General features: G+C 42.0%; 1 protein-coding gene across 8 annotated transcripts in view; it reads right to left on the bottom strand.

Annotated features, from left to right (window-relative positions):
* Nucleotides 1-27,860, bottom strand: part of LOC145456857 (sodium channel protein type 4 subunit alpha B-like) — a 109,360-nt gene that overhangs the window by 37,705 nt on the left and 43,795 nt on the right. For all 8 annotated transcript variants that reach the window (XM_080334987.1, XM_080334985.1, XM_080334988.1 and 5 more), the window contains 9 exons: nt 27,083-27,198; nt 22,296-23,430; nt 20,239-20,383; nt 11,064-11,207; nt 8,552-8,590; nt 7,097-7,437; nt 3,073-3,464; nt 1,690-1,802; nt 228-597 (listed from right to left, as the gene is read on the bottom strand). In XM_080334987.1, the coding sequence (XP_080191113.1) occupies nt 228-597; nt 1,690-1,802; nt 3,073-3,464; nt 7,097-7,437; nt 8,552-8,590; nt 11,064-11,207; nt 20,239-20,383; nt 22,296-23,430; nt 27,083-27,198 (2,795 nt within the window). The remainder of the gene's footprint in view (nt 1-227; nt 598-1,689; nt 1,803-3,072; nt 3,465-7,096; nt 7,438-8,551; nt 8,591-11,063; nt 11,208-20,238; nt 20,384-22,295; nt 23,431-27,082; nt 27,199-27,860) is intronic.

Below are 27,860 nucleotides of genomic sequence, written 5' to 3'. Positions count from 1 at the left end.
TACAGTTCTCTTGCGTAGCATTTTCACAAAACCCCGAAATTAGCTAAGAATTAATATTATACCCGCATAGAAACACTAAACAAATTATATCAGGATTAGATTAGTGGGATTTCGCTGTAATTGATGCAATTAGCAACTAATATTATCTAAGTGTGCTCTTAAGCGAGAACTCGACTGGTTACGCCAAGCTCTAGCGTGAAGCAGCCGGATAAAAAATGAACATATACCTGGCGATGCCGATCGCAGCGACCCGCGACTATGCCGCCTGCTGCGTCTCCTAGAAAGCCTTATCACTTCCGACCGCGTGTCAAACGGTGGCTCGTTATCTAAATCGCCTGCCCTCTTCGATCCTAAAGTCGGAGGCAATCCCGACTTGCGTTTGCCCGGCTTGTCGCTGTCTTCCAGGCCCAGAAGGTGTTCGGTTGATGCAGACGTGATCATCACAGACGGAACTGGGAGAGGTAACTGCGGCTTGCTGGCATGCGGCGGTGGTCTCGACCTCTCGTCTCCTTGGTAGCTTTTTATGTTGAGGGACTCGTTGTAGGACGGCGGCGGGGCCGTGCTGAATATCGCGGTGTTCACCTCCGCTTGTACCATCTGAAAAATTGGTATTGGAGTTACACAGATGGTCGTTAGAGAAGTACCCCTACTGTTATACCTGCTTGCGCTACTTACTCAAGTGGTAGTTTTGAGCTACTACCAATTCTACTTGAACAGTCTTTAAACAAATCTACTTCCTTCACACATTTTCGAATTTTTAGGTAGGAAGTAGTTTTGAGATAAGCTTGCGTCACTTGTATTAGTGAGTCAAGTGAAATATCCCCGTATCACGGTATTTGTATTGACTCGACTTATACTCAAGTCATTTAGCATGACTTGAACCAAGTCATATTACCCGCGACTAGGACAGCCAAGACAGACATTTCATCGTAACTTCGAAGAATAGTAAAGTTACCACATTATTGGTATTTCGTCTATCAGTCCTGATACTTGGAAAATAGGGCCAGAAACTGTTAGGACTGAGGAAAATTACTACATAATGAATGCGAGGTATTCTATAGCACTCGAGCATATAGTTGGAAAAAGTGGACTGAAAACGATTGAAGTGAAAACTAAACAGTGAACATAATGACTTGGACTCGGAATCGAGTCAAAATACTACGACTTGGACTCGGCCTTGAGTCGGTGGTGACTTGATAATGACTCGAATTGATTTGAGTCAAAACTATAAGTGAGATTGACTCGTGACTCGGAACCTTGTGACTTGGTTACAACCCTGGAAAATATTCTTGTTGAAACTATTACTGTTCAAGCCTTTTGATTTCCCAATTTCAGCTGAAGTAGCTTCGGAGATGTTGGAGATCGCTACGTCCAGTAACAGGTAGTTTATTACATCTACGACTTTTCTTCTACTTCTACTTGAGTAGTAAGGCCGACTAAGCACTTCTGGTTACAAGACATCACATCAATAGAGATAATTGACTATAAATTAATCATCGCAGTAGCAAACTACGGTGCTCTCCGCGCATCAGCTTGATCCATGACTTCTGACCCGGCGAAAAGCTTAGACTTGTGGATTAAGGAATTGTGTACAAGACTACAATAAATACACGACTCCGCGACATATACGCCAATCTATACTTTCCCATACCCTACACTTTCTTTCACATAATATTATAACGATATTACCTGCTCTTCGCCATCTACAATGTCCGAATGAGACGACACTGAGAATGTGGATTGGTTGTCTCTGTCGAAAGGGACGCCCAAAAGCGCTCTGGTGTCATTCATCGGCACCATACCTGTGTCACAAACGTTAATTTTATACTACTCATATGGTGATAGGCGCCTATTGTTTTCTTCTTCCAAAAAAATAATAAAAATAATACCAACTACTTTTACCAATACACTAGTCAGTGCTTCCAAAACGGTGGGTCGCGAAGCTATTTCAGGTCGGTCGCGACGAATTTTCTAAATTCTACAGTTTTGTATGAAATTTGCCAAGTAGGCTATGCCAAACACCTTATCTTCTCGTGATTCGACGGACAAATACCCGTTCTCTTCCTCTAATTTAATTGTATTTGCTCCAACAAGTGCCGTAATTCGCGTTCCAGTGCTTACAATAATTCCTGAGTCAGCTTTTCGTGGCAGTCATTTTGAATGGAGCGTTTGACAGCGTGTTTTTGTGTATGCCATAAAATTGGAATTCATTCCTTTCTCCAGACGTTACGAACGTTGATTGGAAAATGCAATTGCCGCGACGCCACCTATACTCGGAACCCCTTTGCGTTCGCCGTAAAAGACGAATTTGCAATCATCTATCACGAGTATTACTGTATGCTTGATACCTACGTTTCCTCGAAGTATGGAGCAATTTCACTTGTGGGCGTTTTTGTTGAAATTTGTTACTCGAACGACTCATCGTACTTGCATTGAAAGTGAAAAAGGTTGGGAACAATGGTCCAGTTAAAATCTAAGACCAATCGTCAAGTCGCGTTTGTAGTAATGTTATATTGTCACTGTTGTAGGTTTGTAACAAAACTCACTCATTGACCTGTGTATCCTAATCAGTAGGCCCACTATACGAATACGACGGATACGAACATGCGCATAAAATGCACGCTACCTATTTGCACAGTAAGGCAAGTTAAAACACAAGAAATACTTAAAAGACGAACCAACCACGCGGGTGAAAAAATATCAAATTGGAACAGGATATTGTATACACCGTATCTGAGCTGCAGGCGGACCGGGTATAATGGGCCTGAACACGAAGTTGAAAATTGATACTTCAGCCTGATGCGAGCCCGATTTGCGCATAAAATGTAGTCAGTGTTGGCCGAAGCAGGCTTCATTCGTGCTCAAGTATAAATTAGACGTAAAGTCGTAAATTGTTACTCAAGAGCAAGTAGAAGTATCGATTTTCAAGTGAGTAAATAGAAAGTTTTAGAGGCCGAGTTTTGCCAAGAAAATTGACACTGTATAGTAGAAGTAGAAGTACACCAAGTAAATTCAAAATCCCATCCAGCTCCCGAAAAGACCGTTCTAGTAACCACACCTGCGTTACATTACCTGGTATAGGCCTCAGCCCGTTTGCATAGGATCCGGGTTGAACAATCCCAGGTTTTGCGAACACGTCGTTATCAAAATCGTAATTCCCTTCGCTGCCGGTGCTGTACACCGACGGCGGCCGACCGTAATCCACCGCCAACACATCCAAGTTCGAAGTCTTCAACTGCGCCCCGACTGGCACCGGGCTACTGTTCGGCGATAAGAACGGAAACGGAAAATGATCCTCCGTCACGCCAGTGTCGGCTGCTGTCGAGACTTTAACAAGTGGCACGCTATCGCCTAGCGGTCCGGCCGATAGAAAGTTATTTTGCTGTTGGCTCTGCTGTTGACAGTGCGAGCAATACAATTCGTTTCTGGAGTCGCAGTTCGGAAACCCGTCCTGAGATCCATCACTGGAAACGAAAGCGTTATAATGACGCATCGATTAGAGCAGTGGTTACCAATGCATGGGTGGACATAATGATTCCAGTATTCGAATTTGAATCGAGTTTCAATTCCATTGATTCGATGGAGAAGTGTGAAATATCTTTTCCCAGTAATGTAATTAGAGAGCCCTTTGCTATACGAGCTCATTTATCCACTAGAATTATAGTTTGGATACAATTTTCTGCTGCAGAAGGACTTAAGCATCGATTGGTCGCATTGGCCGTATCGCAACACACGAGGCATGTATTGAAAAGCTCCGTACGCTAGTGGAAGAAATGACATATGTAAGTCGGGATCAATCCAGAGCATTGTCGCAAAGTGCAATGAAATAGGTATTGTCGAAAAAATACCCGAAAATGTGATTTATAACTGCCATTATTTATATACTCATATTTGAATGTTCATACCGTTGCGACGTCAGTCACTCAGGTATGCGATTTGGCCCATTCTCAGTCGCGACTCAAACTTATAGGTCACCTGACTATATTTTTGGATCGCATGTCTTCAAGCATATTGTTTCCGAGGCGAAAAATAACAATAAATATATTTGAGAATGTGAACAGATCGCATAATCTGATAATATATACACCGTGGCCCGTGGCTCGTATTCGAGAAACGTTACTTAACGCTAAAGCTCATTTTGCGTCAAAAATACTTAACTAGTTGAATCGCAACTATTTGTTTGGGTCGAAAGATTTTACCGATCTGAACTATATTTAAAGGTATCTTTTTGGTCCAGCAAGGAAACTATCGAACCCCCCAGTTTGAGTAGAAATTTAGCCTAATTATCCAGGAATCGTCAACTGTTGTCATGTGCGAATAATAACTGCTGGCTTTCGTAAACTGCAAAAATTGCGCATTTTTTATTATAACATCGTAGTGGAATTCGTGATGACTTTTTTGTGACGAAGCGAATTCACTTAATAGGATTTGTACAGCTGTGTGTCAGAAGCAGGCCTTGAAATACGTGGTCATTAGAGAATGGTTTTACGCGATCCAATTCCAATCCTGCATAAGAAAATGAATTCTGATTCAACCAAGATCGTACTCAAAACTGAGAAATGCCATATATTTCCCTTTTCGATATTCGTATAATTATACATCGGCAATGCATTGAAGTTTTCTACTCAGGGTTCATCGGAATTGGGCTACAATGCGCCCAGTCCAAGTTCATACAAAACAACAGTGTAAACAAGCAGGAAGTCACTTTCGTGTACTGAAAATCCCCAGTCCTGTCCTGATCCGAACCCGGCATTCGGGCATAAACCCGGATCTTTATGTTTCAGATAAACCTACAGAATTATACCGCCCGGTTGGAATCCAAAATCCTGTACATCACAAGTTCAACGAACGATCGTAAATCACGCGGACAGCGAAAACAAAGCTGCATCTGTGAGGTCACAGTGATCCGCGAAACTGCGTGACTCACAAAAGGTTTGGCGGCCGAATGTACATTTTCCAAAGGCAGGCAGGTGTTATAATTACTGTGACTTTGTATACGAATTAAATCAGAGGCTGGTTACGAGAAGTCCGCAATCCGTGGTAATCCTAACGCACTGAAAGTTTGGCTCCAATTAGACAACGACAACCGTATCGACCGCACCTCCTCTATATTGAAGCGGCTATAATTCACCGTAAACTCAGAGCATCAATTTATCTTGACTCGCTCCGCGATAACAAAGTCGACGGGAGTATACAGGCGGAGTGCGCGTCAAAATGGCACGGCAAGCGTGGGTGTGACGTTAACGAGCTGGTAACGGATCCGCTTATAGCGACAAGCGATTACGCTTTGACGGTGTCCTTTTGTGATTATATTTACAATTTGTCGAATCGTAAATACACCGCGGAGAAAACCCAGATTACGATCTAATACCGGCGAACGTGGCGCTTTCTCGTCCGACAGATAACGCAATCGTGTTACGCTTACTGCTAAACATGATTGAAGAATCTGTTACACTCTGTCGCGGGCGACAGCGACGATAATATCGGCGCGCGATACGCCCGAGCATAAATACTAACAAGTCATTTTCGGAAAAGAACTGCCCGATAACGAATTAGTACTGCATGAAATAATTAGAAGTGTGATTCTATAACAATTGTGAAGAGATAAGAATTGAGGCACACTAATGGGGGGTAATGTCAACATAAACTTTTTCTTTCTCACCAATCGCTCAATACATTGAAACGAAGTTGCAACTAAATTACGCAATCCAAACCTTTCATCACCTATCTTATATCTGCATGACGTTGGATAGTTTTAATCTATGAGAGAACCGTATAAGGTGCGCTTGCCTATTTATGCCCATAAACAAAATAGTAACATTATTCGCTGTAAACGAATATCATGTATTTCGCCGATTCCCACCTTAGCGTAGGGCGCGAATTAGGTAAACGAGAGATTTTGACACAAAATCTCTGCTTTGTGCAGTGCATTCACGTCCATTAAAATGGATGTAACGGATTAAAATTCAAACCCGTCACATTGTCATTAATCTGCGCTATGCGCATAAACAGAACCCACTACAACCATGAGTTAAAGCTCCATAGGACTGGTATATTTGACTATTTTTCACCCGTTGGAATGGATGTTAAAGCGAAAAGTTATTTGTACCCTATACGCCAGGCGTGTCAAACATACGGCCCGCCAGATGATTTAATCCGGCTCACGTGCCAATTCTGAGTAGATTGAAAAATGCGTTTATCATCCAGCACATTTCTAACTGAGATTTGTAGTAAGAAACACTTCCGTTAAATAGAGACTCATGACAGCAGATTTCGAGTATGTTTGCATAGGCCACATTATAACCACGCAACTGCTGTGTTGTGGTTTCTAGTCACCATTAGCACCAGGTCGCTGACATTGACACGCAGTTTCGAGAAGAAAGTGAGTATTCAGTCCAGTGACTAAAAACTAGTTCGTCACAAAAGCGAAAACGCAAATGCGCGAAACCCTTATATGTAGGTTACATGGAAAATATAATAGAGGTATCCAGCCTCGAGAGAAACCCAAATCGCGATTTCTTAATATGAAGCAAATTCCAACGTCCGCGTTTTCAGTTAAATCTTTTGCATTCCTCATAATGCATATGCGGGGTTGATGTCGGTATATCACTAAAACAAAGGGAGCATAGAAATACGCCAACTTATATCATCGTTAGAGCTGCTGTTTTATTGGTTGTATCCAATCGCCCAATCATCGTATTATTGCCAATTCCATTGTTTGTGAATAAAGGCGCAGCTAGAATAGAACGAGCCCCTATGATTCGTATTATAATGTCATGTACTATTATGTAGGCTGGTTAATGAAGTATTCAAATGAAAAACAAGAGGATTTTGAGGTATTTTGGGATTGACTAATTTTGGTGCAGCCCGCGAGTGATCTGAAGTGTTGACTACGGTTCGCGACATCAGTTGAGTTTGACACCCCTGCTATACTCTATGGTGGAAATCTGGTAAATACGCCTATTAGCCACCTATTCACTTCCCCTCTACATTTCACCTATTTTCCATATTTGTAAGTAAAGTATAGATAGGCGGATGTGAAATGGCACTCTCCGGTGTCAGGACGATATATCTCAAGTATCATAGAGGCGAATACCTTATTTCGGAGTTCAGCCTCGACCTTCCATTCCTCATCGACCTGTTGTCGTGGTGATCCCGCGATAGCCCGTCGCCGTGCTGCTCCGTAAACTTCCGATACAGCAGCGCCGACTGAGGGTCGACCTTCACCTGCGGCCTGCGGTGGCCGTACCTGCTACGACGGCTACCGCGGCGGCTCCGGCGCGAAATGGCAGAGTCCGCGATGGAGGTGAGAGATGTTGTGATAAGGTGGTGGGTATGTCGGCCCTCTTCGGCGGCAGCGTAGCTGCGTAAGCTGGAACGGCTTCCGTTTTCGTCTTCACCGGGGCGGGGTATTTCGTCATCGCTCACGCTCAAGCCCTGGATTTGAGGAAGGGTTGATCTTGAAGTGTGTTCGGTGGCAATAAACAAAGGTGGTCAGTGACGAAGTACAATGCTATACAACATTCTTTTCACTTCTCTACGAGTTGCTGTCAATTACCTATGACGAGTGTCAGCCAAATATATTAAGATATATTTCAACATAAATATATTATTCAATTGTATATTGAAGTTCTGTACCTGCAAAGATTCTCTTCAAGTAACGAAGTACTTCTACTTGTTCGCAGTAATGAAGTAGGTTTTTAACACTTACACTTACCCAAGCGGTTGTTTTAAAACTAATTTCACTTCTACTTAACAGTTTTGGTGCAAAATCACCTAATTTTTACATTTTAAGTTTTGTCAAGTAGAAAGCAGTTTGGAGATATGTTTATGGGTAAAATGGGTGAGATGACCGCTGTATCACGATAACTGAATATATTTTCGAAAATTGCTTCGTCTAGTAGAGCCATTGGTCATTTTGCGTTAGACGTGAATATTTTAGCATAACTAAGTACTTTCTTTTGTCACTATTTATTTTGAAAAGTATGGAAAATGGTTTCGGAGTATGTTTGCGGCACTGATATGACTCATAATGATTTGGAGTCTAACAGCAACCCTTCGCAAAATTTGGAATTGATGCAGACTTACCAAGTCGCTGTGAATGTTGCCAGTTCAGCAGTTCATAGCTAGAGCTGATGGCACTGACTATTTCATTTGATAGTTTGCACTCAGGTATTTAAATTGACTTTAATGGTGTAATTTATGCTTCAAATGTACGGTAGTTGCCGTACCCAGATAACAGGAACGTGATTAATCCAATATCAAGCAATTCAATGTTATTAGAAATGAGAGGTGATGATGGCCAACCGACCCAGGAATAGGACGTTATATATGTTTGTCCTTCATGTTTTGCGGCATATACACCAACTCATGATATACATGAGCCGACCTAGCTACCTAGCAGTCACCAATATTTCATTACTATCGGCGACATATTATTTATCAAGCAAAGATATCAGCCGAAGTTGTCATATCTATCAGTGGCATGTAAGCGAATAAGTAGTAGTAATGTTGGCAAATGTTCCCAGTAATATAAACGAACCGCACTCACGTCAATCCCGCGAATTTCCGCTTTATGTTCTTCCTCTTCCTAAAAAAGAAAGTGAAACCGTCGATTACTCAGTGATTCACCTTACAGGTTACGCGGTCACGCAGCCCAACCGCAGATCACAACTTGCACCTCGATTTCAGATAAGAGATAAATCCGATGTTTCACTGGAAAGAATAGTTTTGATCAATAGATTAAAACGATTGGTGGTTCGCAGCACTGCCGAATATCAACAATTACGGATGGGGTGAGAATTTGATCTGAGATGGGCATTTGATATGCACAAGTCAATCGAATGAATCATTAAGCGCGCGCAAGTGGTTAGCTTGATCCCTGGTCGCGATTATGACTGGGCATAATAATTTGAGTACCTGAATCCGGATTGAGTATTAATTGTCGTGATTCGATTCAAGACGCGAGAGATGATTATTTTTTCGAGTTCTGTATTGATACGTCCTTTCCGCAATGAGATTTAACGAGATTCATAGTTTTATGTTTATTCCGTCATGGAATATTTTAAATCTTGCTTGGTGGTATGATGGCATCCAAAATATATAGTGTAAAGCCGTGCTTCCCGCGAATAATTTCAAAATGTTGCAGTTTTTTGTTCGATTTACCGAAAATGCCAAACACCGAATCTTCCTACGTTTAGACGGGCTCATACCCTTTCTCTCCCTCTGAATTATGCCACGTTCCCGTGTAGTAGGAGTGCGAGATCGGACAGTGTGTTTTTGTGTATGCCTTGAAATTGCGAACGTTGATCGGAAAATGCAATCCTGTCCGATTGTAATCAGCAAACAATACTCGGGACCCTTTTATGTTCGACGTAAACGACGAATTATTACTTGATTATTCGCTTTCTCGTTTGTAATCCACTATTACGAGCATTCCTGTCCGCTTGATAAACTCGTATACACTCAAATTGTTGCGCAATTTCACTTGTGTGCGTCTAATCTAACTGGTCACTCACACGACTCATTGCACGTTGAATTACGATCTTATCTGTTCGGTCATTATATCTCATGGTGGGTCACACAATGCAACATTGCGGTAAAAGGGGGTCGCGAACTGAAAATGGTTGGGAAGCACTGATGTAAAGCTACCGAAATTAGTGCGGAAATGGCATTGCTCGAAGCATTGTCACGAGGCAATGCAACAGGTATGGTCAAATAATACGAAATTTTCTTTAATGTGGTGGCATTAATGTCCATGCGGTTATACATTTGAGCTTTTCCCATCATTCATACTCTTTGACGTGACGGTAATGAGAGATACTCGACCAATCGACTAAAGTAGCTTTATACTCGATTTGTAAGGTGCTCGATTTCGCCAAGACGTACTATTGAAGTCATAGTCCGATATGTTTACAATATATCTCTGGTTAAACTTCAAATGCTGTAAAACATACAATTGTCCATGACGCTTAGGTCCAGGATATCACACAGTGGTAACAAATATCGAGTAGAAAACATCACAAATGATGGAGTTGTCAATCCAACGGGCTATCCGTCGAGAAATACCGTACTCGTAAGGAAACGCTGTAAACTATAAGTTCACGAACTTTCCAACGCCATTTCGCTCACCTTACAACCATGTTTACAAGTAAAAGTAATTTCAAGAAACTCAGAAGACTTTTCCCAGTGAATTCATTTCGACACTCGCTTTTACTGTATAATATTACCTCAGGTAAGGCGCAGTCTCTTATACGCAGAACATTATTTAACATTGTTCATTGTATATAGTGTGAGTTTAAACAATTTATCCCGAAAAATAACGGATCTGGATTTCCAGTTTTTGCGAATCGGATTCGGATTCGGATTGCCGATTTGGGGGGATGCTGTAACTTCACGCCACTTTTCTAACGAGTTTGAGCAACACCGGATAAGGACAATGGCCGTATATACGGAATAATACGAAAGGAAATCAATTTGCTAAAGCCAGAATAAGATTTGTGTTTGAAAATATATAATCCTCGAGTCTCTGAGATACGCAGCACCCGAACCCAGGCCCGAACGCGATAAAGTACACTGCGATTTCAAATCACGGTCTTACACAATCAATTTGATGTGGGATTACGTAAAAGGTTGAAGAATGCAAGCGTTCTCTGCGACGTATTATTATTATTATTGGACACGGCCGCACGGCACGTCTTGAATGTTTAGAATACCGAACGACGGGAACTCTATACCAACAGACTGGCGCAATCCCCTTTATCCGCAACGTAATATGCATATTAAATTTCCAATATCGACTGGCCGCGACATGTATCAAAGTCACGTAGCGTGGGACACTCGACACCGGGCACGTATTATCACTCTCATTATACGGCGTAATGGAATTTTTGTTGGGTCAATCGCGGGAGTATTTTGAGATCCCAGTCTGTGAATCTGCCTGCACCGAATCGACGCTACTACATTATCGCTAATTGAAATTACATATTCATACACAGCGATGCGACCGTTCTGATACCGAACAAGTAAACAAGCACCATACGTAATACAAAACTGCAACGTACCAACGCCTCGTCTTCCGCGGCTGCCTGCTGATCTTCGTACGCCATGTAAACGACAGCTAGGATGAGATTTATCAAGTAATACGACCCCAGAAACATGACGATGATGTAGAACACAACGTAGGACTCTCCGATTGTGTGAAGGGTCTGCGAAAAAACAATGGCAAAATTACGACTCAGCCAGAATAAGATAACTTAAATAGCTGGTTCGTGGTACAGAACTTGAATATAGCTTTCAATACAATATCCATTGTATAATAATATTTATTAACTCGAAGACTTTTCGGGTGCCTCTTTTCAAGAGTTAACGGCACACTAAAGGGATTTGAACAGATTTAAAAGCAAAACCAAAAAGGCAAAGTATGACGCAACAATCAAAATCACAAACCATGAAATTCGCATTGTACCAATGGCAACAATAACAAACTATGGAGTATACGGACATACGGTACTATAGTAGCAACGCAATTCGTAAATAAACAGTTACACACACGAAACACATGAACTAATGGGAAATTTGTAGGTTATAGAGAAAATCTTTTTGTCTACATAAAACAGGTTTGTTCAACTGAATAATAGTAGACTCCAGCACTTTTAGATGAAACAAAGACCTACCACGCGCAATGACAGTGAACATATTGTCATCATAGTGCTGTGCACAGGCGAGGTTTTCACTCAAATGCTGACCGATTGACGAAGCATATGCTTGGTAATCGTCATAGCAGTCTGTTTTGGCAGCCAATTTACACTGACGTGTGATTTTGATTGTTGCGTCATACTTTGCCTTTTTGGTTTTGCTTTTAAATCTGTTCAAATCCCTTTAGTGTGCCGTTAACTCTTGAAAAGAGGCACCCGAAAAGCCTTCGAGTTAATAAATATTATTATACAATGGATATTGTATTGAAAAATAAGATAACTAGAAAATACTCGGCTTTACTAGATTTGCTGAATTCGCAACAACTTGGAAATTTAATGAAGAGACGAATTAGAAATACTAGAAAAATTAAGTTCAGTACATATCAAATAAAAGATCATTCTCATAAGCACGAGAATGTCAAATGTCTGCACACCAAGCCTGGCTATTTGCTCACAATGTAGCTATAGGGTTGCATTTGGAACGTAAATCAATTTCACACAAACATGCATAAAAACATGGCCCATGTTTAAACATGTTTTTTATTGTGTTTTTTTTTAAATGTTTTTTAGCCATGACGCCACGAATCTGTAGTTGTGACGTCACAGTGCATTGAAATTGACAATTGAAAATGTAGTGTAAATATGGCTCCTTTGACATAAAAAACCTTCCAACCCCTGTTATTAACGGACTGTCATAAACGGGTGTCTGATTTCAAAGACTATATTCCAAGTCGTTTCGACACCCCCCCTATCTTTTCATTGTATCGTACTCTTGTGGTGTTTTGAATTGATGAAAATTCTTAATAAATTGAACTGAAAAAATATCTTTAACCAGGACCACATCGTTATGCAGCGTTTTTACGGTCGGCGGTCATCAACATCAGAACATCCATTCCGTACCAATGATCTATATCTACGTGCTATAACGGTTGAACCAACATGATTACCGGCATTTGGCTCCAATTAGTCTAATTAAAAGACAAGACTTATGTAGTTGTCCAAGTGTGGATACAGCATGTCTTAGAAAACATACGATATACTTGGCGTGATGCGTAGTAGAAACGTGATTTGATTAATGCTAGGACTTAACGCGATTGCAATGAGCTTCTGGTCGAGGCTTCACTGTGAAATGCGCTTCCAGCAACACGGGCAGACTTGTAAAGAGATTTACCGGAAGCTAATCGGTGCATTACGGTATACGATGATACTATTAAATGGTAGATCGCCAGTAAACAGTCTGGGACGGGTCTTTAGCCAAGGCTAACGATGTCGAGTTCATAGAGATCAGCAAGAAACCAAATTATGCAAATATTCGAAATGGGAACATGATTGGCGCGATGGGCGCTTCATAAAACTGTGAAGTCGATATCAAGATACATAGCGATACAGAATGGCGATGCTTGATTCAGATGTGTGACACGTAGCGCCAGGACCGTAACTCCCGCACCCCAAACCCCCCAATTGGGAGGGGAGAGCTCGAAGGGGGTCAAAAATTATTCGTGATTTAGCATAAATTATCGAGTATTTTTTTTAAATTTATGCGACTTTTTCAAAAAAAATTCGCGCTATTCGCGATTTCAAGTTGCCAAGTATCTTGATTATTGGGTACACTTCCCCCAAGAAAAAATATGCAAGATTTATAGAAATGGGCATATCGGCGTTGGATATTACCGCGCCACGACGCACCAAGACATATGAAGTTTAGGTCATGTAACATACGACTACAAGTAGTGTCCCAGAACGATCGGCAGCGAATTATATGCCAGTGAAGAAATACCAATTTGAGATCGTGTGATCTTTTAGTTTAGTACGTTTGAGCGATTCTACATTTTTTGATATAGCAGACAGGAGGTCACGAAATAACATCATGTAGCGAAGTCATACCAACGGGTCCACCCGCCCGAAGATGTTTAATTATTATTTACTGGCCCTACAGTTTCCAAGACACCTCATTCAGCTCTACCGGTGAATCTGATTACGTGAGCAGAGAGGACAAGAATTTGGTAGCAATATATATGCAATTCTCGATCTTAATGACCGGTTTATCATGAATTATCGAAAATTTTCGCGCTTCGCGATGGCTCACTAAGCGGTACAGCTACGATTTCTCCTCAAAAGCGAACAACGGGATGGGGGGTCGGTTTATCACCTTATGGGAGCCCAAGAATAAAGTTTTTTTGGGGGGCCTGAAGAAGTACTGTTTCGTTCCTGCTAACGGGTAGACACCCGAAGATGTTTAGTTATTATTGAGGGGTCCTACCTTTTCGAACACATTTCACTCAGCTCTACCGGTAAATCAGATTACGGGAGCAGAGAGAGGATAAAAATTGATAGCAATATATATGCAATTCCCGATCGTATTGATCGATTCAATCATTAATTATAGAAGTATCTCGCTCGTCGCGCGTTTAGGCGAGAAAAGTTGACTCACTAAACGGACACCCAATGTAGATGATCAGTAGCGGTAAACAGCGAATAGCCTGAGGGGGTCTGGGGTGCGAAGCCCCCCAGAATATCGGTTTATCACCCTATGGGGCGCCCAAGACCAACGTTTTTTGGAGGGGCTGACGTAGTGCTGTTACAGCCCTGCGTATAGCGCCACTATCAGACGAGATCAAAGTATATAGTCTGTGATAGGTACCCAAGTAGAGGTAGCAGCAGGGTTGGGAATTTCTATGTAATTACATTTTCAACTCATGTCAAATCACATTAAAGTGGAAGTAGAAGATGAAGGTCTTAAGAGTACTTAAGAGTTAATCGAAGGCGGCTGCTTTCGAAATTCCATGTTGCGTCTTCGCGAGTAATCTCAACACAACTAATGGCTTGGGCGATTTTTTTACCTAAAAAACGGATGATTTTGATCGAAAAAATGAAAATTTTGACAATTTATTGCCCTCATGTATGTAAATTACGTGTTTTCGCACATAATGTTGGAATTGTACCGCTTATCTTCATTTCTTGTTGGAACTGTCTGTCCTTACGAAGTAGTTTGGCTTGATAAACCTTTGTGTCATAAAAACTGGCAAATTTTTACATCAAAAAAAACTTTTATCTTAACGAAATCTGGACCTATGAAGAATTCTAGTAGTTAGATCACGAATTATGGTAGAAATAATTGAAATTTGTTGTAGTAAAACGAAACAAATTTTCCTATATTCTCGGGTAGAAAGTCTATGTTCTTACTGAGTAGCTTGCTAAGAATGGAGAAAGGCCGTTCAAGAGCAGTAGTGGCAACACTGAAGTTGTGCGTACACTGCTGGTGGCACACAGTGTTGCTTCATTCTGACAATGATGTCTACATCACAATTTTTCATCGTGCGCTTCTTGATATAAGAACCAATGCCCATACAGTCTTGCATCAGTTTGGATATTGCGATACGTTGAGCATAACACCATGCCAACCTATTTGTTCCATTCGACCGTTTATGATTCACAATCAGCAGACAATGGGCCGTCTGCAACGGTAGGCCAATAAAGTAGGCTACAAGATGTAAACAGTCAAATGATAAGTTCACCGACAGTGCAAACATCTACGATACAAACGAAATGCTGGTTGCAAAAAATTTTTGCCTTTGTAAACAATTTTCACTGTGTTTGACCTAACGCTACAATTTTGTCAAAATTTTGACTTTTTTGACATGTCAAAAATTGACCTACTAATTACACTACAGATAGGTGTATGCTACTTCGACTATTTTCCTCGTAACATTGATGCATGCATATCCTCAAACTGCTTTACACTTTACGAAATCTCAAGTGTAAGAAGTGAGTATAGTTTCAATCAACATACGTGCAGGTAGGCAAAACCTACAAAAGTACCCACAAAAGTAGAAGTTAGGAACCACCTCTGGTCATAACACGTCACGCACCATAATTATATGCACTATATCGATAGCTGAATCGCCGAATCTAATATCGTCGAAGTATTTGACATGATGGGTGTTCGGCGGACACTCTTTATAATATATATCTTGTTGCACTTCGAGCACTTCCCATTTTCGATGATTAATGCGTGGCCAAGAGTAACGTCTAATTAAACGTCCTATAATCCAGAAAGCACCACGTTTGCAGTGGTTTACGTATTCCACATGCGGTGTAGTGTGACCTTGTGCCGCCATTAAAGCCAACTGATATCATTCATCTCGAAGGCTTGCCTTGCCACGCATTTGTTACGGCATTCAATCTAGATTAAGCGTGTGCTTATCTTCTCGTTATTACGCTGTAAGCGAGAAACCTCAATGAAAATGTTATTTGAAATCTGGAAAATTCGAAAATCCGCGAATTTCCATATTAGTGCGACGTTAGCACTTTCCGAGCACCTATTAGACTTCCGAAATTTAAGATCCGAGATTAACATTATTCAGCGCGTGACCGGATGGAATCGACTGTTCATTTGTTTTGGTTCTGGTTTACAGTCAGGTTCAGTCGCGCTTTGTCATATAAATGGACTACGTCGTCCATTTACTCACTACAGTTCAAAATGCAAGGCTATAATACACGAGTCAACATCACAGTGGCAGGCAAAGCTGATTCCCAGCGAAAATACCCAAGATTCTTATTGCAGCCTCATTCTACCCTGAGGAGTCATTCAGCCCGATTTGAGCCCGATATATTTTCATGAGTCTGGTTAGCCCGATCCCGACCCGATCCCCGAAAACCCTGGCCGAGCTCCAGCTCTGTGCTACATCGCCCATCGATATTAATCAACCGACAACCTAGTACTTTTAAACCAAACAAGTAAAACGACCCACATCAAAATTACCGGTACTGATGGCACTATGTACTGGTAGTCGACCAAGAGACCACTCGAAGTCGTTTCGACTCCTCCCCGACCTCCCTATCTTTTCATTATATCGCAATTTTCTGGTATTCTGAATTGGTGAAATGTTTAAAAAAACTGATACTGATACACATTGACACATATATTTGTGCACTAAGCTTAAAATAAGTCATATGAACATTAATTGAAGTATGTCGTATTGCGTGTAAAGTGAATACCTTTATACTCTGTTCCTAATCAGTAATTGAAACATTTGGTCGGATGAAATCAGCTCAAGTATGAAGTTGATACGCGTCAGGATTGGGTTCGGTACGTACATCCAGAATTGAATTGGTAAGTTGGAGCTTAGGATTTTTAGTACTTTCACCATACTTAACGTAAGAACGCTAACATCGCAAACAATCTCCAACGTGCTAAGATACACAGTGCGCGCTATTTGTACGCTACGTAGTTGGAAAATCTTGTTTAACTGTTGCCCATAACCCATGTCGCGGTTATGGGTTCAAACATATCGGTTTCTGTATTAATACATGAACCGTGACATCTGCACTGAGACAATACATCAACGAACCGAAGCTTGCACACAAAACTGCAAAACGTTAAAAGTATGATGTAAGGATATTGGCTTATGAACTGCATATTGCCGTTGTGCCAAATTGATGCCATTCGTTATCGATGTGGGTATACTCATCGTATCATATATTCAACGGAGCATCCGTTAGTACAGGGGTTCCCAGCCTGGGGACCATGAGCCACTTTTACGGGGGCCATAAGAGAATTTGAAAATTATATCATCTCCACTATATGACTATAACAAAAGAAATAATTTAAACTATGATAAAAATACTAGTACCGCAATATGCTACTTCTTGATCTTTTGTTTACGGTACTTTCTTCCGTCTACCATACACCAAACAATCAAGTAAGACATAGTCAGAACAAAAACAAGCTCGAACATCATATTAACTGCATACGTAATATCTAATTAATGTACTATCATGTTTATTGTTGTTGTTTTTTTAATCAAAATTTACGATTCTTCATGTATTCAAAGTGTGACCATTGATTTTCAAAATTTCCAAAGGAAGCCACGGAGTAAAAGAGGCTGTGGAGTCCTGCTATAGTACAATCTGTTCTTAGGACTTGCTGCGCAATAGCAATGTAAATAACGCCAACCAAAACCTTAAACAAGGGCTTGGTTTCACGCAAGTGTGGAGTGGGCAGTGCGGAGTGTACTCATAATGTCACGTTAGGTGCATTCCTACAATATAGGCAAGGCGGAAAAGCTTGATGTATCCAAGTTGATGTCGGTTACGCATGAATGACCGCAAGAAACTGATTGTTATCTGGTATTTCGGATAACATCGTTGATATGTAACCAAATCTGGCGCGTTATAATGCAGAAACGGCTGACTGACGCAAGTCACGCAACGAACAAATAAGATTGACTGATAATTTGGTCTGATCGATTCGAGATGTGAAACAACGCCGCTTGTATTAGCAACTCAGAGAAACTCGGATGTCGCGGTTCAAGATAGATTCTTAATATAGGAACGGACCACAACATGCAAGAGCATTGTATTTTCTGCTACATATCGGTACATTTAGCAACATATTCCCGCTCATTCTTAGTATCATTTACTTATCAGAAATCGAATAATGCGTCCCACAAATTTTAGCAGAACCCGAATTCGTAACCACAGGTTTAAGAAGTATTCGAGTATAACAGATTATGACGTCATATGTATGTTATTCAGCATGTGCCTTTTCCACGCAGCGAAGAAAATTAATGACATGAAATGAATTTGCATTTTTTTGACCTTGCTCTGTAACCATGCTGCGTGACGGCTACTATGCTTCGCAGAAATGCCGTTCCATGAATATTCCTAGCCTTGTGTACAGTATGTTTTGGGTGTCGTGGTGCGATCAATCGAGGTTTCGAGGGTCCCATGGTGGGAAGATATCACCGATCTATATTTCTCGAAAAAAATCATCCCTCTCTAGGTCTCTATCCCACTCGAATGATTACGATTGCTAACTACACATAACCCGGCCCTAGTTAGGTAGAAGCCCATTTATAAGCAAATGTATATAATGTGGAGCCCCCGATAACCCCATTCATATACTGTTACAGCTTTCACATTGCCGAATGTATTATCACATATTTATTTTTAGAGTGTTAAGGATTGCTACCGGGGCCTGAGTTTACCCATCCCTCGAAAAACTCGCGGTAGTTTCACGTATTGCTGTATGCGTCACACAAATCGGGCTGTATACAAGTATACAACTTTTGACAGTCTCGCAAAGCAATTCGGCATTAAAATTTCATAACAGCCAAGGACTTCATTATCGCCGTCGTACGGAGATATTCATTTATCACTTGAAAAGTACCGGACAACCTGCGGCGTCAATTGCTCGGAACGTCTAATTGTCAGCAGGGCACTTGACAGAAGTACGATGGCTCAATCAACACTGTTGCAAGCAGGCTAAAAATATCGTTTTTGCGTAGAAAACTTGAATAACTATACTGGATCTGCATACCACAAATGGACCAACTAATGGCGCCGCGGATTTCATAAAATTTTAGAGACGCACATTTCACGGCGATACGTGCATTTCGAATATTTGAGGGTATGGGTATTACAGTATATCTGTAAATTTCACTCTCAAACATACTCGTAGAAGCAGTGAATTGGCGCATGTCATGATATTAGACATCATAACGGAGATTGTCAGAACGCGTACGTGTTGCCGTCAATCACAATAAGCCCACACAGTTACCCCATAAGTGACCGCTCAAACGAACTGCGAAATTGCATTCACCCTAGACTTAAATCCCAATTCTAATACGTATCTCAATAAAAGCGAAGATAATAGGGCAGAGGGCACGCATGAGATAGGTTAGCATGCAACGCGACAATACCTCAGATTCCGCGCGTACATTTAACGAAAAGATATCGAGTCTAGCCAGCCCGTTTCTTAGCGTATTCGAATCAGTCAGGCACAAAATCATGCCATTTCCATCAACACATGATTTACCCGCTGAGTTATCCATCAGAGCCCCGTTAGAACACCTCAAATCGGGATTAACAATGTAAATACTGTATTTTTCAAGGATAATCTGTTACTTCAAATGAAAATCCGGTGACCTCCAACGTCAATATTGCAAAATGTAGCGAACAATACTGTGCGATCGTACGTGTTGGTGTATTTCATTGGAAAATCCAATCGGGGCTTTTTTTAGATAGCACACAACACGCTGTACGTATATATCAGTATATATCAGCACAGGGGGTGCACTGTATTATTGAAGAAACAAAAAAATCACACAATCGACTCTAACTAGTGACCGACAGCGACTGCCGAGAGCACAAAGTCATGAAGACACAGGTTACAGATTCGGACGCATTCAGCCATTTTACCTAATGAAATCGGCTAACCTTTCATCTTTAGAATGACCTGACCTATAACCGAGAATGGCTATTCCAGTCTTTTCTAATGAAGTCACATATCATACCCAATGGTAAGCCATCTTTACTGACCCAATATTGGTCAATTATATGCAATCGACCAATTTGGTGATCAGTACGCACCACCGCTACGGAAATAACAGTATGCACACCGGGTCAACAGTCCATTACTTTCCCAACATAATTTGGGGTCGCAGAGACATGTCAAGTCTAAGAAAACATTCACATACTGAGAGGTCGAGGTGAAATCGAGTCAATAACAGGTATGGCGGAACGACCATAGATATCTCACCAAATAATAGAGGCGACTCCAGGCATCTTGGTTAATCAGGCGGAACGAGGTGAGAAACGCCCAGAAGAAGGAATCGAAGTTGGTATAACCGGAGTCCGGGTTGCCGCCGGCTTCCAGACATTCGTGGGAAGCGCCGCAAACAGAGCTGGATGAGATCAAGGTGGTGTTTAGACATTCGAAATACAGATTCGTAAATCGTCTAATGTGCGAATGAATGATTCAAATCTCAAGTAAAAGAACGCTAGGTACACGTCATCAAAAATAATTTGAATAGCGCTTTATGACAATGCCGAGGGTTGATCACTAACTCCGAGAAATGTCGAACATGCGTAACCTTGCACAGCTGGTTTCGGATGCTGACGTACGACCAACGACGTATTACTGCTCGCCAGCGGGAACGTAGTATAAAAATTATGTTTTGTTTTAGTTGACGGAGTAACTAGTAGCAGGATGACGACTATTTTCGTTACCTGAAAAATCAACTCTCGATAATCGACTCGACGAACGGCTACAATTGATACTCGAATCGTGGTGCCCAGTCCCAATTATTATTATCAGTGCGTAAAATGCAACAGTTTGTCAATAGGACGCAACCTACACGCTATATGTCACCGCATAACATGACAACAGTACAGCCCTTGTGTTTTCCAACAATCGAACGAACGGCAAAGCGTTATAAACAACGCTCCATGTCCGAGACGCTTTCTATACTAAATATGACAACAACGTCACGGTTCGCCGGGGATGCGATTTAAAAATTCGTGCAAACTATATGAGTCGGCCGATGCGTGTCGCGTCACAACGCCGCAACAACCCCGGACGTTCCCACGATGCATGAATGTCAGCAATGTAAATATTCCGGTCCGGCGAATGGGAACTATGAGTGCCTTCGCGCTACCCGCACATTCTAGTGAATTCATATACAGAAATATTGCTCGTAGTTCGAACGAAAGTGTATTATTTATATTATTGGAAATTGTTATCTATCTCTATATGCGAGAATGATACATCGGCACACCCATATTGCCAGATATCGGCATCGCTAAAAATCTGTAATATCAGGGATATTTCAAGATATATAATTCATTAGATAGGAAATTTGATATAGTCAACGAATGTCTTAATGATAACAAGAGCAAATTGGCTGCAGGAGAAGTTGAATGCTGATTATTAAATTATCACATATGTCTATATTCATTGAAATTAGTATCTCTAGTATTCATGTGTAAATGTGAACCTGGAAAATGATTCGACGGGTCAAGTACCCAATCGCAGCAATACAGTGAAAAGTGTCAAATGTACACTTAGGCAAATCGAACGCGATACATCCTCCTATCGGGCCATGGTAACTCGCCGCGTCCGTTCAATCATCGACGATATTTTATTTCCATCCCGAACAATTAACTTGATTTGTATAGTTAACCAGGATATCGACAAAAACAGAAAAAAATAAACCCGTCATTCATAACCTTAAACCCGTTTCAACATAAAACCATTTTTAGTCCGACCGATGCTAGGCTGAGCAGTGAGCACGAAAGACATGATGATCTATAAACCAGTGGTTCCCAACCTGTGGTGCGCGTAGTGGTACGCGAAGGTCTTCCAGGTGGCACAGGAGTGGATTCTGTTTTTTGGACCGAAGGGAGTTATTAGTTCAGGTGGGGTTGATTTTTAGTTTTTTGAAGCCTTCGTCTTCGTGGTAAGGTCGTCGTCGTGGGTAGGGGCAACCCTGCCAATGACGACCTACGGGGAAGAAATCTATAGTCGTAAAGCATTGGGATTCTTACCTAATCAAATTTCGTTTGGATACATTTGACCATAAGAATTCCAAATGGATCCACTACAGAAATCATATACTGCGCCTTAAAATGGGCACGTTGGGCAGCTATCTTCTGTTTCCCTGTATTCAGCAACTCAACACGGTAGAAACATTTTTTACCGCCTTCGGCGTGCGTATCTTATGTAGGTGGTACGCGAGCACTGCGTAAAACCTCGAAATGGTACGCGGGTGGAAAAAGGTTGGGAACCACTGCTGCTATAAACAGAGTAATACATACGTGTCCGCCAGCTTGCAGTAGCGCGGCTCGTCGGTGGGTCTGTTCGACGAGTTCGGATAAAAATACATCCCCCGGTCCACGTCTCTCATGAGGTAATGCTCGTCAGTGCAATTCCAATCCGTCAGTTCCGCCTTAGTCATAGCCTCGCGCTCATACTCCTCAAATATCAAGTTCGACTTTCCGCCGCGAAACGCTTCGTCCACCCTCATTCCGGCAGAACCGCCGGGGACAGGATGCAAGCGGTAAAATATCGCCGTTTTACGTGTTTCATACCGTTGCACGCGTTCCTTGCCGAAAGCGAGTGTTTTAATCCACGTGTTGTTGTCGAAGCATTCATGAAACCTCAAAAGCGTGTCGTTAGTCCGGTTGAAGCCTAGGATTTCATACATGCAGGTAATATTTCCCGCGTACGCAGTGACTGAGACATTGCATATCGAATCGCTCGATGTTAAATTCCGCGTGGAATTACCGCTTAGAAATTCACAACCGGTCTCGTAAAAATGGCCGTATGGGTCGGCTTGGGATCGTAGCATCTCCTGCACTAAGCTGGAATTACTGCTGTTTGTGTACAGTCGCATATCGCTAGACACTAGGCATTCATTTAGAATATCTACGCACGAAGCCGACTTTGACTGCGTATCACGGCGAAAACTGGACGAAGCGTTCAATAGCTGGTGGTGGATTGTGGCGAACATATTTTTCGTTAAATTAGTGTCGTGTTCGGTCCACGTAGTGTTATAAAAAGGGGTCCATTCGGGGTAGCAATCGTAGCAAGTCTCGTTAATGTGATATGAAAAAAGCGGCGTTAGCGACATGGGCAGATATTTGTCAATTTCGCGATTTTTGGTGAAATTATGCCATTCGACGGAAGGCGGCGTAGTCCGGCCCGGGTCGAATTGAAATAAGGCGGGGCCCGCTAGGTAGGTGGTGTTGGACGCGTCCCAATCGGCTAGGTACAACGCGTCCGGACCGTCGGCGATGTAGCCTGGTTTGAGCACGCATTTGTGACGCAGGGTGCCGTGGAAGAGCTGGTAGCCGATGAGTGCGAAGACGGACACGCAGAACATGGTAAGAGCCACGGCATCTTGCAGGGCTCGTATGGACCGCAGCAGGGCTTTGACGATCCCGCGGAGACCTGGCAGAAGGAATATGGGTTATGACTTTGTGTACGGTGCTGGTAACGGGGAGCAGTTTGTTACCGGTTCTCTAACGGATTCGTGAGCATGCGACGATTACGCATGAGACCCATTTTAGGGTTATGAAGTGACGCATGCTCATTGTTCACCCCTCACCAGTCGTTGTTCATCGCGGCACGTGGTAAAACTCCTGACAATCTCACTAACTACTCTACTTGGGGCGGAATAGCGCACAGTTGAAATGTACGAACTATATCTCCTGTCCAAATCATGATGAAACTGCGTGTTTATGGGGAACATTTCGTGACTCTCTGCGATAGCTTAAATTTACTGTTAGTTTCGTGTAAAGTTCAACGCTCGATTCAAGTGAGCCATAATGAAAGGCAAAGACCGGAACGAACAACCCCAATGCTCCCCTAGTCACTGAAACAGTCCACCACATCAAGTTCTGATCCGGGTCTATACAGCAGAGCATCACATGCACAACCTAAATGACCGTATACTCCACACGACTACACAATCCACACTTGAGACTATACTAGACGCCGTAATGCCGAAATTATACCGTGACGAGGCTCTATTTCCAGTATCCGGGCAAAATTTGATTTGCGCTCCGATATAGAATTCTTATCAAGACGGGGATGCCAACTTTGCGTGAATTGATGAATAATTAAAACTCCGCGACCGTGAACGAGACGGAAAACTTGATCCCGAGCTACGAGACCGACTCCGGTACGTATATAGAATCGGTGAGCGGCACCGGCATCAATATTGATGAATTAATATGCGAGAACCATTTAAATTGTATTTTCATCGCATCGGTTACACACTGGAAATTTATATATAGAGAGAGACCATAGGATACTTGTGAATAAAAAGATTGCAATTTAGATGCACCCGTTGACCGGTATAACCGAGCAGACGCATTAAGGATTATACGAATTATATAATTGTTCAATATATTAATCCTAGCATGTGATCGAAATGTATGAAGCTTGTAGCGCGCCTACGCAAGCGACAGACAAGATAGGAGTTACGAGTTGAGTAACTTTTTATGAATAATCTCATTAATTAGATATCGCATTATCCTACTACTACTCTACTATAGTATGGCAGAAACTGTGACGAAGGTACATTAAACAAATTTAATGCTAAAGCAATTGATGACCGACAAAAGTCCGACTCATGACATGCCGCTCCGTTGGCCGGATTCCGTTGGCGATCTCGCTATTACGAATCTGTCCTTACGGGGTCACTTTTCCTTGACTAAATTGTGCAAATACGAAATACTTTGACTTCAATGGCTGTTCAAATAAAGGCAGTTTAAAACCAAATTCCCTCAAGTAGGTTGACGCAACCTCTATCAGCATATCTTGGGTGTCGGGTTTCAGCACAATTTCTCACTTACTGCTAATGCGTCGTGTTGATCGTGATCATTTACAATTGATCCATTAACGCATTTGTTTTCAACCTAACAAATATCGAGTGGAGATAGTGACCACCCGAAATGCGTCAGGACAAACAGGGCATAGACCGGAGCCCAGAGGTGGTCAGTAACGTGTACTTCTACTCGCCTACTTGGACTACTTACTCAACTGCTTATGATTGTAAATAAACTACTTCTACTTAACATTTTGTTTAGGCAACAGTCCGTTCAGAATATTTGCTCTTTATTAACTTGGAAGACGCTATTTCTACTTGTACTAAGTAGAAATTTACAACGTTACGTCTGCTTTTGTACCCGAGTAGCAACGATGACTATTTTAATTGCTGGAGAGACGCCGATAGTATTCCATAGCATTCTTTCCCGTCGAAAATCCGACCTCCCTTTACGCTAATAGACACGGAACCGAACAGCACCAGCATCAAAGAAGCAACTGCACGGTTGATATCAAAATATTCATTAACCGCACGGGACACGGTCCACCGCCGAGCGAGACGTGCCATCCATAGTGTCCGTAAAAACAACAAAAAGTGTCGGCCACTTAGCACCCTCAACGTCCGTCACCAAGGCGACGTCACAGTCGTTTGAGACGATACAAGTGAGTTGCATTTAAATAGTGACTACAACATTTTCGCAAATAAGTTCAGTCGACACCAGAGCCTTGTTTTTTTCGTAGCGAGCGGCGGGCGATGAGAGATCGGAGACACCTTAGTTAAATAATATATTTTTCGCCTAGCAGGGCTATACTCATATATTCCAGGTGGGAAAGTTGGCGTTATTAAATTTCACATCGTCCGGCGTGAAATGGCGCGTTATAGGCGTCAAAATATGCACAATTCAAATATTTGAGCGGAGACGCCGATTCAGGTACGCTTCAATCATCGGCCTCGCAAATGGCTCTACGGCGCGGGTGAATATCAATTTTATGCGTCCGATTTCAGTGTGACCACCCCGAAGAAGTACTCATTAGAAATAGGATAAGGTTTTGCATAATTGAGGCCGATGCGACTGTCTGAATGAAAATTTGGTATTCCCGTCACAGGCAGTATTTATGGCCGATACCATACTTCATTGTCATTTCGACTTCACAACTTCCAACCACGCTGTAGACCCAAAACACACTTCGTAACCACTCGTGATGGCGAGATGGACTAATTGTGCGGAAGAAAATACCACAGGAATATTCAGTAGTGAGTTGTAATGATTCTCAATGTGATTTCAATTCAGAAAGAACATTCCCCCGTGTAGCGCTTACCAGAGGTATCTACAATGTATTGCGGTCGCGTAAAATTAAGACTCATGATGTAATACTAGTAAGTGAATTAGTCTAAACAGGTCACAGCAGCCTATGACGGACACGATATAAGCCATATTCATAGAGTATGTGTTTATTGCATAAGTATTGCAATTCTCTGGATTGTTTATAATTATCGAGAAAAGTGTATAGACGCATAGGTGTGAAAGCCGGGTGAAAATTCGGATTGGAGGTGAATATGCTCGCAATCCGAATGCTTGCAAATTTTCCTAAAGTAGTCATTTGTGCCAAACTAAAAGGAAATGTTATGGCTCTAGATCTACAAAGAATAAATAGTAAATGGCCATAAATGGCCAGGACTTACAAATTCGGCTCGTATCCTCAAAACAATTGGCGGCAGCGTCGCACCGACGCATCCCCACTCCTACACCAATCAGCGAAAGTCGTTCCACACCCCAACGCAACGACTTCTAAAGCATTACGCAAACGGCCGCTTACACGACACCAAAGTCACGCATTGTCCTACCGTACGTAATTACGCATCGCGAGACCCACCATATAGCGGCCACATCGCCGAGTCAATAGAAAAGGCCTGAAATCTTCTCCGAAAAAAACGCGGTCAGCTGTAATTAGCATTCCGAGCCGATCGCATTAGCCAACGTCCGATTAATTATCATATCATGTTGGCGGTTTCGGATTCAGTTCGCGTACGCAGCGCGGATAGAAGCGCTAATTGAGCGATGCCAGACAAGCCTTTGTTCGCGCGCGTTGCGTAATTGAATGTAGCGGACTCTTCGCTACTAATTCGGCAACGAAAAAGCCTTTGTTTTTAGGCTGGTGAGAATCTTTGAAGACACCCTTGAAGACAGGACTGCCATATTGCTAGTTAGGCACGTAACGGACAAAGACACGCTAATTACATCTAGAGGTCGGCGACAAAACCGTGACGCACCTGGCACGACGGACATGGTCTTTAAAGCGCGCAGTACTCGGAAGGCCCGCAGCACGGAGAACTGGCCCAGGTCGCTGTCGTCCGGCATGGTTGCTTTCATAATCTCAGTACCAATTCTGGAAATAGGGGGAATATCGGTATCAAAGACCGTAGAAACATCGACCGATATTTTAAAAAGAGTTCCTATCGATCAGGAGGAATTTCTGAGAAAACTGATGTAAACAATACATTCTTACCAAAATCGGTCGACAGCAGAGTCCGCCAAAGCAGTAATCGCAGAAATTTCCAAGACATTTCAAAAACGGCTTGGAAGTAGAAAACTATGACTTTAAATGCAGGCTACTCAAGAATACGTATTTGCAAAAAGTAAATTAGGTAGGGACGCCGCATACTTCTAATAGTACATTGAAGTTGGCAAATTTCGAAATAGCAGGGCGCACCTTACCGACTAACGCAGAATGACTCACGACACAACAAATTGGTGCAATCTTCAAAAATATAGTCAGTAGGATTGTCCAAAATTTGGAAAATTTCAAAAATGATGGGTATCAATTACTACCCGTAGAAGCGAAGTTATTTGAGTTTTTCATAGTTAATTCTGGGATTACCCACCGTCAATGTTATTTTTGCGGATCCAAAATTTTCAACTGCAATAGCTTCGCTTCTCCCAGTTGGAAGTGAGCAAAAATTTTTACCATCGTTTTTTCAGACAACTTGACAATTTCATGAGGTTAACAGTCAAATTTGAAAAAAATTATAATTTTTTCAACTCCTGCAG

The sequence above is a fragment of the Botryllus schlosseri genome, chromosome 15, assembly GCF_051294905.1.
Source record: "Botryllus schlosseri isolate E-star chromosome 15, Bs_hap1, whole genome shotgun sequence".
Taxonomy (NCBI): Eukaryota; Metazoa; Chordata; class Ascidiacea; order Stolidobranchia; family Styelidae; genus Botryllus; species Botryllus schlosseri.
Note: the sequence above shows the minus strand (reverse complement) of the source record. Positions and strands in the feature narration are given on the sequence as shown.